At 41.8% G+C, this 14774-nt stretch overlaps 1 protein-coding gene across 6 annotated transcripts in view; it reads right to left on the bottom strand.

Annotated features, from left to right (window-relative positions):
* RERE (arginine-glutamic acid dipeptide repeats) overlaps positions 1–14774 on the bottom strand; it is a 416989-nt gene that overhangs the window by 82791 nt on the left and 319424 nt on the right. For all 6 annotated transcript variants that reach the window (XM_040263345.1, XM_040263341.1, XM_040263346.1 and 3 more), the window contains one exon: positions 10032–10130. In XM_040263345.1, coding sequence (XP_040119279.1) covers positions 10032–10130 — 99 coding nt within the window. The remainder of the gene's footprint in view (positions 1–10031; positions 10131–14774) is intronic.

Here is a 14774-nt window from a genome sequence, read left to right on the forward strand (position 1 = left end):
ACCAACTTTGCTCCAGGCCCTGGGCTACATTCTGGGGATACAAGACTCTAGCACCTGGCGAACACACTAGGTACGTCACTTAAGGTCTTGTTTCAATCTGTCTTCCCCACTAGAATGTCAGCTCCATGAGGACAGGGGGTTTGTTTGTTCTGTTCCCTGCTGTTATCACCAACACACACAGTGGTGCCTGGCATTGTGCTGGTTCTCCATGGACATTAATGAAATAAATGAATGACTTCTGACCAGTAATCTAAAATGAAAACTTAACGAGTATCCTGGTGAACAGCAAGAAGGACTCATCCCATCTTCAGGCTCACTTGCCATCTCTTCTCTCTGCCAAGCCCCAACGCCAAACTCAACAAGTCCAAAGCTGGAGACACAGACCTGGGCCTGAACACTAAGGTGAGATCTGACTGCAGAAACTGTCTTTCTTCTTTCTGACCACCAAACACAGTCTGCTTCCTAACACCTCAGTGCTCTGTCATACAGGTGTGGATAATGCACTAGAATTTACCCATATAAACATAACTTTGGAAAAATGTCCTAAAGCAAGTGCTGAAACATAATTATAAGTTATCACTTGGCAGTATGCAGGATTATCAGGAGAAGAATAGGCACACAACACTATTGGGGAATAAAAAAAACCAGGCTGGCACCTCAGTGAACACAGCAACTGGGGGCCACCAAGGCCATTACTACTTCTACCTCAAAAAGACTAGATTTAAGACACAAGTGGGCCAAGAGGAGACAGCCTTCATGAGTTGCTCAGTCGTGTTCAACTCTTTGTGACCCCATGAACAGCAGCATGCCAGGCCTCCCTGTTCATCACCAACTCCCAGAGTCCACCCAAACCCATGTCCATTGTGTCGGTGATCATCCCCTCCTCCTCCTGCCCTCAATCTTTCCCAGCATCAGGGCCTTTTCAAATGAGTCAGCTCATTATATCAGGTGGCCAAAGTATTAGAGTTTCAGCTTCAACATCAGTCCTTCCAATGAACACCCAGGACTGATCTCCTTTAGAGATGGACTGGTTGGATCTCCTTGCAGTCCCAGGGACTCTCAAGAGTCTTCTCCAACACCACAGTTCAAAAGCATCAATTCTCCGGTGCTCAGCTTTCTTTATAGTCCAACTCTCACATCCACACATGGCCACTGGAAAACCACAGCCTCGACTAGACGAACCTTTGTTGACAAAGTGATGTCTCTGCTTTTTAATATGCTGTCTAGGTTGGTCATAACTTTCCTTCCAAGGAGGAAGCGTCTTTTAATTTCATGGTTGCAATCACCATCTGCAGTGATTTTGGAGCCCAGAAAAATACAGTCAGCCACTGTTTCCCCATCTATTTGCCATGAAGTTATGGGGCTGGATGCTGTGATCTTAGTTTTCTCAATGTTGAGCTTTAAGCCAACTGTTTCACTCTCCTCTTTCATGAGTTACTTCCTCTCAATGCAGGGTCTCCCCCACTGCAATCTTTTTTTTTTTTTTTTTAAAGCCTCCTGTTTCCTTCCCTAATCCTGAATTCTAGCTACCAGGCTAATGAGGTGTGTTTCACCTGTGAAAATGTAAGGCTCCAATGTCACTGTACACAAAGTGTTCCATGCATACACAACGAAAATTGACTTCAGTTCTGTTGCTAAGAAACTGCAGAAGGAAAGGGTTTTTCCAGCCTCTTCATTTATAAAGTAACCACTTTGTCTATCGGAGAACAAATGCAATCTCTCAAGTCCCCTCATGCCTTGCTCTCATTTTTAAAATGAACAGAGAAAGATGATGGAGAGTGGCTGAAAGTGCATGCTATCTTCATTTTTTTTTTTACGTCCTTGAAAATGAGATGGAAACATGGTTTCAATAACCCACTGCTCTCATATTTATTAATCTTTCAGGCTGAAGATTCTCCCCAACACTCCCCCACTTCAAGCAAAAATGAAAAATGTCCCATAGAAATTACTCTTTGATTTTAAAAGGTTAGCCTGGGCAGTAAGAACTAATTTACGCTATGCTTGTATTCCATGTGGGGTTACTTCCCAGGTCTCTGTTCTATCCTACATTGCCCCAAGGCCCAAGCACGTACACATGCATGAACATGAAAACACACACACACACACACAGCCCAAGAGAATAGCACAATGCATCGTTTGCTTTATTAAAAAAAAACAAAACACTAAAATTAGGGCTTGGGATAAGGAACTTGAAAACATACTTGTTAAAGAAAATGAAAAAAAAAAGTTTTTGTTTAAAAAGAAAGAAACAGGCATACTAACTTTGAGCACAGCATAAAGAGGAAGCCAATAAAGCCATGTATGTGAAAGGCAAGGTCACAGCTGAATTTGTAGATTTAACCCAGAGGCAACTTCTACTGATATGAAACACTGAAATGAATTTTTAAAATATCTCTCCCCTTCCAATGCTTGGCTTATTTCATTTACTAAAGGACTCTAAAGTACAGTTCTCTTCACAGTTTGTTACACAGTAGAATCTTTCTGCAAACTAAGTGACAAAATTGATTGCCTTACACCAACTTTTCTACACATATAATTGATTTTTAATTTGGTGTCTCATTTCCAAAAGGACTTGACAATAAACTCCACTCTATCCACACTACTGACTTCTTTAAACAAGAGTTTGATTCAAAGGCTGATGGGAGTCAATTAGAGAAAAAATAGTTTACTTTCACTAATATCTGAAACATTAGGCAAATTTTACCCAAATTTACATCTCCCTTTTTTAATAGTAAGGCCTGATTCTTACTATGGACCACAATAAGAATATGTAACATGAGCCACATGTATATTACTTATACGTACAATGCATGGCAGCATACATTATAATTCTTCCTTTTCTTTTTTCTACTCTCATATCTAAGAATTAAGCTGTTCATAAGAAATAGTTACCAATTTAGTTTAAAATGAGAGGAAGGGTAATCAGTAGGGAGAAAAAACTATTTTCATCCAATTTAAAAGTTACTGAGTACCTATTATGAGTTGCACTAAATACAGCATATCTATATGTTGGGTTCTAAGCAAACCGTAAAAATTTTCAGATTAAGATTTCTTTAGAAAGTAAGAATTTTAATGTTACGATTCAATTTATATAAGTTTACAATGACATAAAATGATGTAGGTACATGAAACAAAGTGCTTTGAAGAGAGAATGAAACAAGGAAAATGTGAGACAGCGATGAGGTTTCAACCTCCCTTTAATGTTTTTATAGTAATGCTCTCACAAGAGAGAAAGATCCACATAAAATTTAAAAAAGAAAAAGAAAATGAATGGATTCATACTGGATGACCTACAGGTTCATCAACATTTCTTGAAAGACATAATGTTCCACAACTCTGGAAACTGGGCCATTCCTAAAATAAATATAATTCAATTAAGCCTTCTCCTATATTGAATGTTATATACATTTAAAACTGAACACGAAGATTACAGACATCCTAAAGCTTACATCTTCAGGTAGGTAATCTTGGGCTCTGGGCGCGCCGCCGGCCCCAAACCTGGCTTTCACCTCAACCACCTCTGCTGCTGTAGGGCCTTAACTTCGGTTCTGCTGTGAGTTCCATATTCTACAGCTGCCACACAAACAGTAAATAAAATTCATTGTATTTTTGCCCCACTAAGCAGCTCTGTCTTCTGGCACATCCAGATGCCTGGCTGGAAAATAGTGAACAATGAAAACAATGTTTTATTGAGCAAACATTCCAAAAAGGCCATAACAAAGGCCTTGGAAGGTGCTGCTAAAGAAAGACACTGTGGCAAGGGCTTTGTGTACTCCATCTGAGTAATTCCTTGACCAGTGGCCCGGGTTCATTGGATTACAGATATTCTGAGAATTAGTCTCCCATGTCATGTCAACTTCAAAAGAAAGACTTCTATTTATGTTTATGATAAATGGAGTTTTAAACTGAAAGATGGTTCAGATGTTTTAAAATTTATGAATCTGTAAATCCATGTACATGACCAATTAAGGTTTATTGTCCCCACGGATTAACTCTTTTTGGATAAAAAATTTCAGAGGTTATCTGTATCTAGGTTGTTCACCTCAATGTATTACATCAAAGTTGATATGAAATATTTAAAGGGAACCATATTTCAAGATGGGGCTTTCTAGGTGGTACTAGTGGTAAACAATCTGCCTGCCAGTTCAGGAAAAGCAAGAGACACTGGTTCCACCCCTGGGTCGGGAAGATCCCCTGGAGTAGGAAATGGCAACCCACTCCAGTATTCTTGCCTGGAGAATTCTATGGACAAAGGAGCCTGGCAGGCTACAGTCCATGGGGCTGCAAAGAGTCAGACACGATTGAGGGACTGAGCACGCACACATATTTCAAGATAAAAGTTACAGGTGAAAGTGAAAGCATTGGTCACACAGTTGTGTCCGACTGATCGCAACCCCATTGACTATAGCCCACCAGGCTCCTCTGTCCATGGAATTCTCCAGGCAAAATACTGGAGTGGGTTGCTATTCCCTTCTCCAGGGGATCCCACCCAGAATTCAACTCAGGTCTCCCGCATTGCAGGCAGATTCTTCACCATCTGAGCCACCAGGGAAACCTCCAAAAGTTACAGTTACCCAAGATGAAATGGAAGCACTCTGCAGGGACATCCAAAGCAACACAACCTCTCCCTTATGTAACACCTGGAATTATGCCTAAAGCTATTTCAACATGAAAGTAATTCCTGAAACACAGCAAAGAGGATGGGAAGCAAAGGGTGAAACTCACAGCTCAGTAAGGCACCCAATCTTACAACTTTGCAAGGCAGGCCAAACTCCACAAGGAAAATGCAGGCCCTGAATTTTGAAAAGAATTCAATTAGCACCCCCAGTATTTCCATAATCAACAGCTGAATGCTAATTAAGAGCACAGCACCAAGCAAGCAATGGAATCCCAGTGCAATAACCAACAACACAAGGGTGCAAATGCTCCCTTCAGCTTGCATGCATAAACAAACAGAATTAATAACTACCCGAGCATGGAAGGGTGGCTTAATCTGTTTCGATTAGGCGCAGTTCAGCCCTGGGGCTTTTGTGTTATATTTAAATGTGTTCATCATGTTTAATTAAAAACCTAATAATCTAGGGTTGTTGTTTTTTTTAAGTTCTGATCTGTACTTTCCTCCTCTTTCTCTTCCTGAGTTCTACTGATTTGGATGGTTTCCTGAAAAGGAACAATATTTTTAGCATGCTGTAAGTGAAACTGGTTAACCAGCAACATCACTCTCCAAGGCAGCAGCCAGTCACTGTCGTGAGCTCCATCCTAGCCCATGTCAGGGGTTCAATAAGCTTCACGAATTAAAGCAAAAATGCTCCTCTGATCTGACCTGGTTTATTTAGCCTGAAAGACTTCCCCATGAGCTAGCTACCAAGGTGTTTCCAACAGTCTCTCCTCTAAAACAGAGTTCTTGGGTCATTATCTGGCTTAGAATTTGACAGAAATTGGCACAAATCTGGCTTCAGTTCAACAGAATTTAAAGTATCTCAGCCCTAAGGCAACTTCAATAAGAAATACCGTATCTGTAACAACACACCGAGTGTTTAAGGAATTACTGAGAGGAAGCGTGAAATGAAAGGCCTCCTGTTGTTTAATTCTGAGGCCTAAGATCTCCAGAATTAATGGTTATCTAAAAGACCTCAGAAGAAGAGGTCTGGTGATAATGTTAACCATAATTTGGGAACTTTTCTCAAAAGTAAACTTTTAAGGTTTACTTTATATGCATCACTGGATTCACATAAAAGTTTTTCTCCCTGGGGCTGATGCATAATTATTAACCATTAAATGCTGGATTGAGGACAATGTCAGTTAGAGTGAAGTTTAAAACCAATCATCTTAAATAAAGAGTTGTCAATACTCAAGGGCCTCAAAGGCAGAGACATTACTCTCACCATCAGAAAGTCCTCACTCTTCATAAGTCTACAAACTAGAAGGACAATCCACTTAGAAATAAAGACTGTGAGGAACAAAGCTGGTGATGGCAGCACAGAGGCTTCAGGAGCAGCCAATAAAGGAGGCAGACCTAGTTCAGCAGGGGAGTGCCTGGACGCTGAACCTCAGGCCCTCTCACATGGTGCTCCATTCATGTCTGTGCAATGAAAAGCAAGTGCATCGATGCTAGAGTCAGGTCAGATGCTGGGCAGCTGGTCAAACTGATATACTGGAGCCAATGAAATTTAAACATAACTAGAGCATCCAAGTATACAGAACATTAAGAGGGACAAAAGAGGCAGGTTCATGTATTTATTTGAGTTGGGGCCCATTTATTTTGCTTAAATCTTCTGATTCCTGGGGTGAGAAAATGTGGGAATTCCAGCAGGAGGGGTAGCACGCACGGAGCAGGTATTCACTCACAGCCAAAACCAGGCTCCAGGTTAAGAGCAGTGCTGGTTTATGTGCCCCACTGCCACATAAACCAATTCAGAGAGGTGGTCTGGACAGTTCAGGTGAGGCTCCCCTCAGCCTAACAATTACTCAGTCACCCTCCTCATTCCCTGCTGAGGTTTTAGAAAGTGAACTTAACTTCCTATGAGTCAGGGAACCATTTGATCCCTGGGCTCTGCAAGGGCTGGATGACTGCCGAAACATTTCTTAAAACTTACCCTAAAACAAACAGACTGACAAGGATGTATGTGGTTAGAGACGAAAAGGCTGGGAGTGAGTGGCACTCTGGAGTCCTGCTTCACTTTTAAGAATCAAGCTGGGCTTTTCCCCCTGTGTCAGGTTCCCGACCCTCCTTCATCCTACCATTGCTCCAAGTCCCCAAGAGGCAGCAGAGGGGACACTGCCCACACTGCGTCTGATATAAGCAAATGCTGTCGGGGAAGGAAGCCAGCTCTTCTCAGCAGGCACATGAAAGGTCCACAGGGAAAGAAAGGTCAATGGAGGGGTGAATGGAGGGGGAGAGAGAAAGGAGCTGGGGAGGCAGGAGTGAAAAGGGAGGGACAATGGCGGGGTGAGGGTGGGCACATGAAGGTGGAAGGAGAGGAGAGACCAGACCAAGTGAGGAGCCTGAGTCTGGGAAGCAGCTGTCAGTCAGGGCACATCCATGCTGACAGGCCCTAGGATGGGCCACTGTCCACGACTGTTCCAGCCTTTTCATCTCCTTATGTCTGTCTTCCACAAAGGCTTTGTGTAGAATTTAATGTTTTTTACCCATCAAATCTCTTACTTCTTCTCACATAAACAGGTCTACAATGGGAAACAATATCCATGACTTAAAAAAAAAAATTGAAGTATACTTGATTTAAAATGTTGTGTTAATTTCTGTACAGCAGTGATTCAGTAATATAAACATAAATACTTTTTCATACTCGTTACGATTTATCACATACCAAATCACTTTCACACCATACTCATGGTTTATCACAGGATGCTGAATATAAGTTCTCTGTACAGCACAGGGAACTATATTCAATATATAGGACCTTGTTGTTCATCTTTTTTATACATAGTAGTTTATGTCTATTAATTCCAAATACCTAATTTATCCCTCCCCTGTGCCAAGTTCCCCCTTTGGTAACTATAAGTTTGCTTTCTGTATCTATGAATCTGTTTCTATTTCATAAATAAGCTCACCTGTGTCATATTAGACTCCATCTATAAGTGATATCGTATATTTGTCTTTCTCTGACTTACCTCCCTTAGTATGATAATCCCTAGGCCCATCCATGTTGCTGCAAACAGCATTATTTCGTTCTTTCTTAAGGCTGAGTAATATTTCATTATATATATTATATATATATTCATTATATATATCATATATATTCATTATATATTTCATTATATTATATATATATATAATGAAATATTACTCAGCCTTAATGTATGTATGTATATATACATACACACACCACATCTTCTTTACCCACTCATCTATGGGCATTTAGGTTGCTTCTATGTGTTGACTATTGTGAACAGTGGTGCATGGATCTTTTCAAGTTAGAGTTTTCTCTGGATATATGCCAGAAATGGGATGGCTGGATCATATGGCAACTCTATTTTTAGTTTTTTAATATGTGACTTTTCAACACAGTTGATTTAACATTTTTACTTTGCCCACTGTCTCAAAGACAAAAGTTTGAGCTGTCTGCATCTCTTTACTAATCGGGTCAAGTTTCACATTCTCTATTTCAAAGCTGCGACATCGGCTTCACCAACACTCTGATGAACTGAGGGACCGCTGAGAAGGCTGCCGCTCTCTTACAGAGGCTTCAAGGACCATCTCGCCATCTCAGGCCCTCCTTACTGCCTCCTGATTTTTCCCTTGCTCTTCTTAACCCCTGCTGCCCTCATCCACAGCATCCCACGGACAACCTCCCTGGGCACACACCCAGGATCTCACCACTTCTCCCCACCACCGCTGCTGTGCCGCTCAGTCACCCAGGCCTGGGCTCTCACACAGCCCCGAAGCCACTCTTGCTTGAAGCAGCAGCCAGAGAGCCACTGGCAGATGGAGTCCCTGTGCTCAGAAGCCACTCATGCAGAGCAAACAGCAAGATTCCAAACACAGGTCCACAGGCCACCCGACCTGTGCTCTGGGGACCCTCCCCGTCTCCCGCCTCTCCTGCCGCTCTCCCCTAATATTCCTGCCTTTCCTCCAACACGCCAGGTGCGCTTTCACCTTAGGGCCCTCAATATCCAAGGCTTGCCTCCTCACAGAAGCCAGGCCCCACCCGGTTCCCCTCGCCCCCTGCCCCCTGCTTTCCTCAGCACACATTGATTTACAGGTGGTCTCCCCCATCTCGAGGGGGGCCCCTGTGTTCCCCTTGATGGTGCCTAACACAGCACCTGGCACATAGCAAGCACTTGATACATACTGCTGAAAACATGAACGAGTGGGACCAGGAAAGCCACACAATTTCTAAACACTCTCCCTTAGGCTATTTTTAAATACAGGCAAGGAACTCACAATCAATCAATATGTGTATCAGTGCCAGCCCTCATCTTAAACTCAGTCAGCCTCAAGGGCAAATGTCAAGTGGTGATGCTCATACTGAAGACTGTATTTGCAAAAGCACAAGAAATCTCCCTGCCTTGTGTAGCAATTCTTCTCCCCAAAGTCACAAGGTGGGGGATGGAGAGCTTTATTAGAACTCTTTCTGCTGGGATAAAACCCATGAGTTTGAAAACATATACTTCTGGGTACATTTCTATCTTCCCACTGTCGGACATGACTGAGCGACTTCACTTTCACTTTTCACTTTCATGCACTGAAGAAAGAAATAGCAACCCACTCCAGTGTTCTTGCCTGGAGAATCCCAGGGACGGCAGAGCCGTCTATGGGGTCGCACAGAGTCGGACACGACTGAAGTGACTTAGCAGTAGCAGCAGTAACAGAATGAATATGAAAGATCCGGTATTGATTTAAAGTCTATGTTTCCAGCTCTTGACTACTGTTCTTCTGCACGTTAGAGACCCTACCAGACTTCACAACAAAAGCAAGGTGCGGCCCTAATCTAAAGAGTATCAGCTGGTTCTAAAATGACTGAATCTTAAAAGAAGGTGAGGTGAAGTCGCTCAGTCGTGTGCGACTCTTTGCGACCCCGTGGACTGTAGCCTACCAGGCTCCTCTGTCCATGGGATTCTCCAGGCAAGAATACTGGAGTGGGTTGCCATTTCCTTCTCCAGAGGATCTTCCCGACCCAAGGATCGAACCCAGGTCTCCCGCATTGCAGGCAGAGGCTTTAACCTCTGAGCCACCAGGGAAGCCACGAATCTTAACAGAAGGAGGTATCAAAAGGTAGCCTGCACCCAAACCAACCAACCAACCCAACCTAATTTTTTTAAAGAGCAACTATTAATTTCCTCTCTCTTTCCATGACACCTGGGGAAATCTTTCCCATTTTCTATGAAACAAATGCTGACTAAGCTCAAGTCTCTCCATACAATTATGAGGTTCAAAGGCTCTTTATCCTGACTAACAGATGCCATAGGCAGTCTGCAGCCATGACCAGATCCTGGGGATGTGGTGAGCAGCAGGCCCAGCCGCCCCTCATGCCCCAGAGCAGACCCGAGGCCGACTCCCGCCTGCTCACCACTTCGTCCTCAGTCCAGCTCTTCTCGATCAGCTTGGGCACAGGCTTCTTCACCAGCCGCTGCAGAGCTTTGCCAGCATCATAGCCACTTTCATGGAGCTAAAACAATAATGACAATTTTAGTTTGTTCATTGCACCAAAAAACAGAACTGGAAGCAAATCAATAAAAAGGGGATCCTTCATTTACTCTAACAGAAGAGTCATGAGACAGGTACACGAGACTCAGAGTCACTTTAGCCAGTGTTATAACTGGCTTATATCCAACCACCCCCCAGATCCAGCTGTTCTGGGAGAAGGACACAAGCAGGGGAGAGAACATTCTGGCAATGACAGGAACAAGATGAAGACCAACAGTAACATTTATGGAACATTTAGCCTAGGCTGTTCCTAAAGCACCTTCCACACACTCATTATCTTTCTTAATCCTATGAGGAAAGTATTCTTTCAGTTAATCTTACAGAGTAGGAACCCTCATCACCCATTTTATGGATGAGGAGACTGAGGCATGGAAAGGTCAAGTAAAGGTACTCACCCATACTAAGCCAGTAGGCGGTAGAGCCAAGACTCAAACCCAGCCTACGTGACCCCTGCTCTTGTCCCATTTCCCTCAAAGTGGTCTAAAGACGTGACAGATTATGTTCTTTCCCATTAGCACGTCTTAAGTCTTTCACCTATAATTTCACTAAAAAAAATTTCAAGTATCTAAATATAAAAACTTTAAATCTAATTATGTAACAATATACTAACTTCTCAGCACATAAATGAAGATGCTAGTTTATCTACATGGTCCTTTCAGGACTGGACTTTCTCTCTGGTCAAAACTGTTGAAAAAAATTTTTTTAAGATTTATTTATTTTTGGCTATGCTGGGTCTTCATTGCTATGTGCAGGCTCTTCTCTAGTTGTGGCGAGCAGTGGTTACTCTTGCGGAAAATGAAAGTGAAAGTTGCTCAGTCATATCCAACTCTTTGCGACCTCCTGGACTATACACTCCATGGAATTCTCCAGGCCGGTATATCCTCCCAACCCAGGGATCAAACCCAGGTCTGCTGTATTGCAGGTGGATTCTTTACCAGCTGAGCCACAAGGGAAGCCCCTTGTTGGGGAGCACAGGCTCAACAGTTGTGGCTCACTGGCTTAGCTGCTCTGCAGCATGTGGAATCTTCCTGGACCAGGAATGGAACTCATGTCCCCTGTATTGGCAGGCAGATTCTTAACCACTGGACCACCAGGACAATGAAGAGAAGGAGCAGAGAGAATGATCCTCCTGCTCATATCGACCTTCCCAAAAGTGTGGCTGTAACTCCAGATTTCTCACCGGGAACTGCCCTTTCTTTCCAAAGTCTACTCTGATAGGAGCATTCTCTGGCTGAGACCTATACCTCCAGGAACTAACACCATCCATAGCAAAAGGGGATACACAGAGATATACTTGTTGAGTTAATAAATAAAGGCCTTCAACTACTGTCCCTCGATAGACTCAATCCAAATCTCCACCTCAGTGTGTTCAGGTTCATTCAATCTGATGTTAGCTGAGTACCTATTATGGTGCAGGCCACACCCCAAACCCTGGGGACACAGCAGTGAACATAATGGCCGCCCACAGGGGACATGCTGATCTTTCTACAAGTGCTTCAATCCCTTATTTGAAAAATTCACCAGTATTTGCAAATCCTCAGTACAAATAAGGTGTGAATTTTACTAGTAAGTCAGTTTGTTTATTTGTTTGGATGGATGAATAGATGAACAAATAAATAAAAATTTTGGATATAGCAAATCTCTCCTATAACTATTTGACTGCTATTGGAAGTTAAATATCCATTTTCATTGCTCATTCAGCAAAACAAAAAGTTATTAAAAATCAAAATTTCCCAAGTTAGTCTCACATTTTAGAGGATCCCAATTTACTCTCAGTCCAGACTATTCCAGAGATATCCATACTAGAAATTAATTACTAAGACAACTACCTTAAAAAAACCAAAAACACCTACTTCAATGATTAATGCTGAATCTTTTTTTGGTGGTGGATAAGATTTGGTGGATTGGATGTGGATAAGGTGAGTGTACACAAAAAATATGGATGCTAGATATGAACTTATGTATTTTTATGACATTCATTGTGGTAGGTCTGGTGGCTCAGAGGTTAAAGCGTCTGCCTCTAATGCGGGAGACCTGGGTTCAGTCCCTGGGTCAGGAAGATCCTCTGGAGAAGGAAATGGCAACCCATTCCAGTATTCTTGCCTTGAGAATCCCATGGATGGAGAAGCCTGGTGGGCTACAGTCCACTCGGTCGCAAAGAGTCAGACACGACTGAGCGACTTAACTTATGACATTCATTGTTAGAAGATTTAAAAAATAGAATACTATAAATATTATACTAAATAAATGAAATACTATACTAAAATATTAGAATTTGCAAATGTTTGAAAACTGTTTAATTGGCCTCCTTTCAGAAGTATATAAAATAAAAAATAGTTAGATTTTCATACTTTGCCTAAGATCCAGAACAAGCAGATATTTGCCAAGTTCTATAATATAATTAGGATCTATAATGAGAGCTTAACAGCAAGGATCAGAACTGAATAAAGGGAAAAACTGCATGGCTATTTAATTTTTTTACCAAACCAGTCGATCCTAAAGGAAATCAACCTTGAATATTCATTCACTGGAAGGACTGAGGCTGAAGCTCCAATACTCTGGTCACCTGATGTGAAGAGCCAACTCATTGGAAAAGACTCTGATGCTGGGAAAGACTGAAGGCAGGAGGAGAAGGGGGCAGCAGAGGATGAGATAGTTAGATAGCATCACTAACTCAATGGATATGAGTTTGAGCAAACTCCAGGAGATAGTGAAGGAAAAGGAAGCCTGGCATGCTGCATTTTATGGGGTCACAAAAAGTCAGACATGACTTAGCGACTGAACAACAATATGTTAGTGATACTCTGAAATCAAGTTGATCAAATCATGAATTCTTAATAAAAAGCTCATGGCAATTTAACAATATTTTATAAGAGGTAATTACAGTACATGGGGTAATTATACAGAAAGTGATGAAAAACTATGGACTTTGGAGCCAGATTATCTGGAGTGGAATTCTAGCTCTACCACTTACTAGGTGTGTGGCCATGGACAAGTTACTTATCCTCTTTGGGCCTCAATTTTGTCATTTTTAAAAAATGCATAAAATAATAGCATCTGCCTTTCAGGGCTATTGTAAGGATAACATTAGAAACTACATGTAAAATTGCTTATCAGTACCTGGCACATAGTATGCTAAATGAGTGTTAGCTATTTATTTTTAGAAGGAAGGAGAAAAAAATGAAGGAAGTAGTCTCTATCCAATTTTCATTAATTTTCTAGATTAGAGAGTAGCTTTTCCAGAGAGAGAAAAAAAATTGTTAAACTATAAACAAAACCACTTATGTTTCACATAATTATTCATGTTAATAATTAATGAAATTTGATTAAAACTCCAGTACAGTACACAGAAAAAAAATTAAATCTTACATGGCTGATAACAGGAAATTACTCATAAGAACACAGGGCCCATTCCAAAAGTGAACAAGTGAATGAAGTCATTAATCCCTATGACATTCCTGCCTTTTGGTGAACCAAGAAGAGCTTTAAATGAGCTGGAAGAAATGTTCTGAGGGACTTGCTGCACTCAGGGTTGTTTGGTTTTTCAAGGAGGGTGCTCCTGCTTGCATGGCGTCCCCAGTCAAATTTCTCATGAGCTGCTTTAGTAGACAATTTTCCCTCAAACACATCCTCGCATCTGTGATTCCTCTGTTCAGATCACACTTTCCCCTGACAAAGCTGTTGTGATATATGTGGTAAGCTGAATAACAGGTAATTGCCTCTGCTCATGGGATCCATTGTCCGCCTGTCTTCTAAAAATAGTCCTATTCCTGACCTTTCCACTCCATGAACCCAGTAAATATCCAGAGTGTCCACCTCCTCCATCTCTGCCAAAAACACACCTGAAAAGTGAAAGTGTGGCACTATTTAACAACAGTGACAAATACTGATTGAACACATGGAGTCGGGAGTGACTGTGCTGTCATCAAGAATTCATGAAGGCCAGTACAAGGTTCTGTTCTGGCATGCCCTCTTCCCAGAAAGCCCAAAGGGACCCTTCTCTCAACAAGCCCCTTCTTAACGTTGCAAACAGTTATTCCCACTTTATAGCAATTGGGTCTGAGGAAGTTCTGAGAGCATTACATTTTTAAAGAAACACTTCAGTTATATTTACTAAAGATGGACTTTTTAACATATTAACAGTTGTTTCAGCCCACACTGTTTCTTTGAATATCTATCAAGCACTTTGGGAAAATTACTGGAAGTTCAGGACATCCTTCACTCCTTCTGCAAACATGTACTGAGTGCTAAAAGGTGCCAGACGCTCTCCTGGGTGATAGGGACAGACAGAGCCAGGAGAAGCACAGGAAATAGGCGTCAGAAATGCTGGGTTGAGAAGCAGATTAAAGAACTGTTCTCATGTGACATGTTCACCTAAAGTCACATCTATACCCTAGGGTCCTAAAAGGCTGGGTTCCACCTTCTTTGCTTAATATAGTGTATCAGGCACAAAAAAGCACTTCTTAAAAAGGGTTTGTTTTCTGGAGGATTATGAAGATTTGTTTTTCTTCAGACTGGAGCCAAAATAATGCTTGAGCTAGAGCTTAACTAGTTACTTCAACTGTATTCCTCATGTAAATTAAGAGTTTGTAAGTTTACCAAAATA

This window comes from Oryx dammah, unplaced genomic scaffold, assembly GCF_014754425.2.
Source record: "Oryx dammah isolate SB20612 unplaced genomic scaffold, SCBI_Odam_1.1 HiC_scaffold_21, whole genome shotgun sequence".
Taxonomy (NCBI): Eukaryota; Metazoa; Chordata; class Mammalia; order Artiodactyla; family Bovidae; genus Oryx; species Oryx dammah.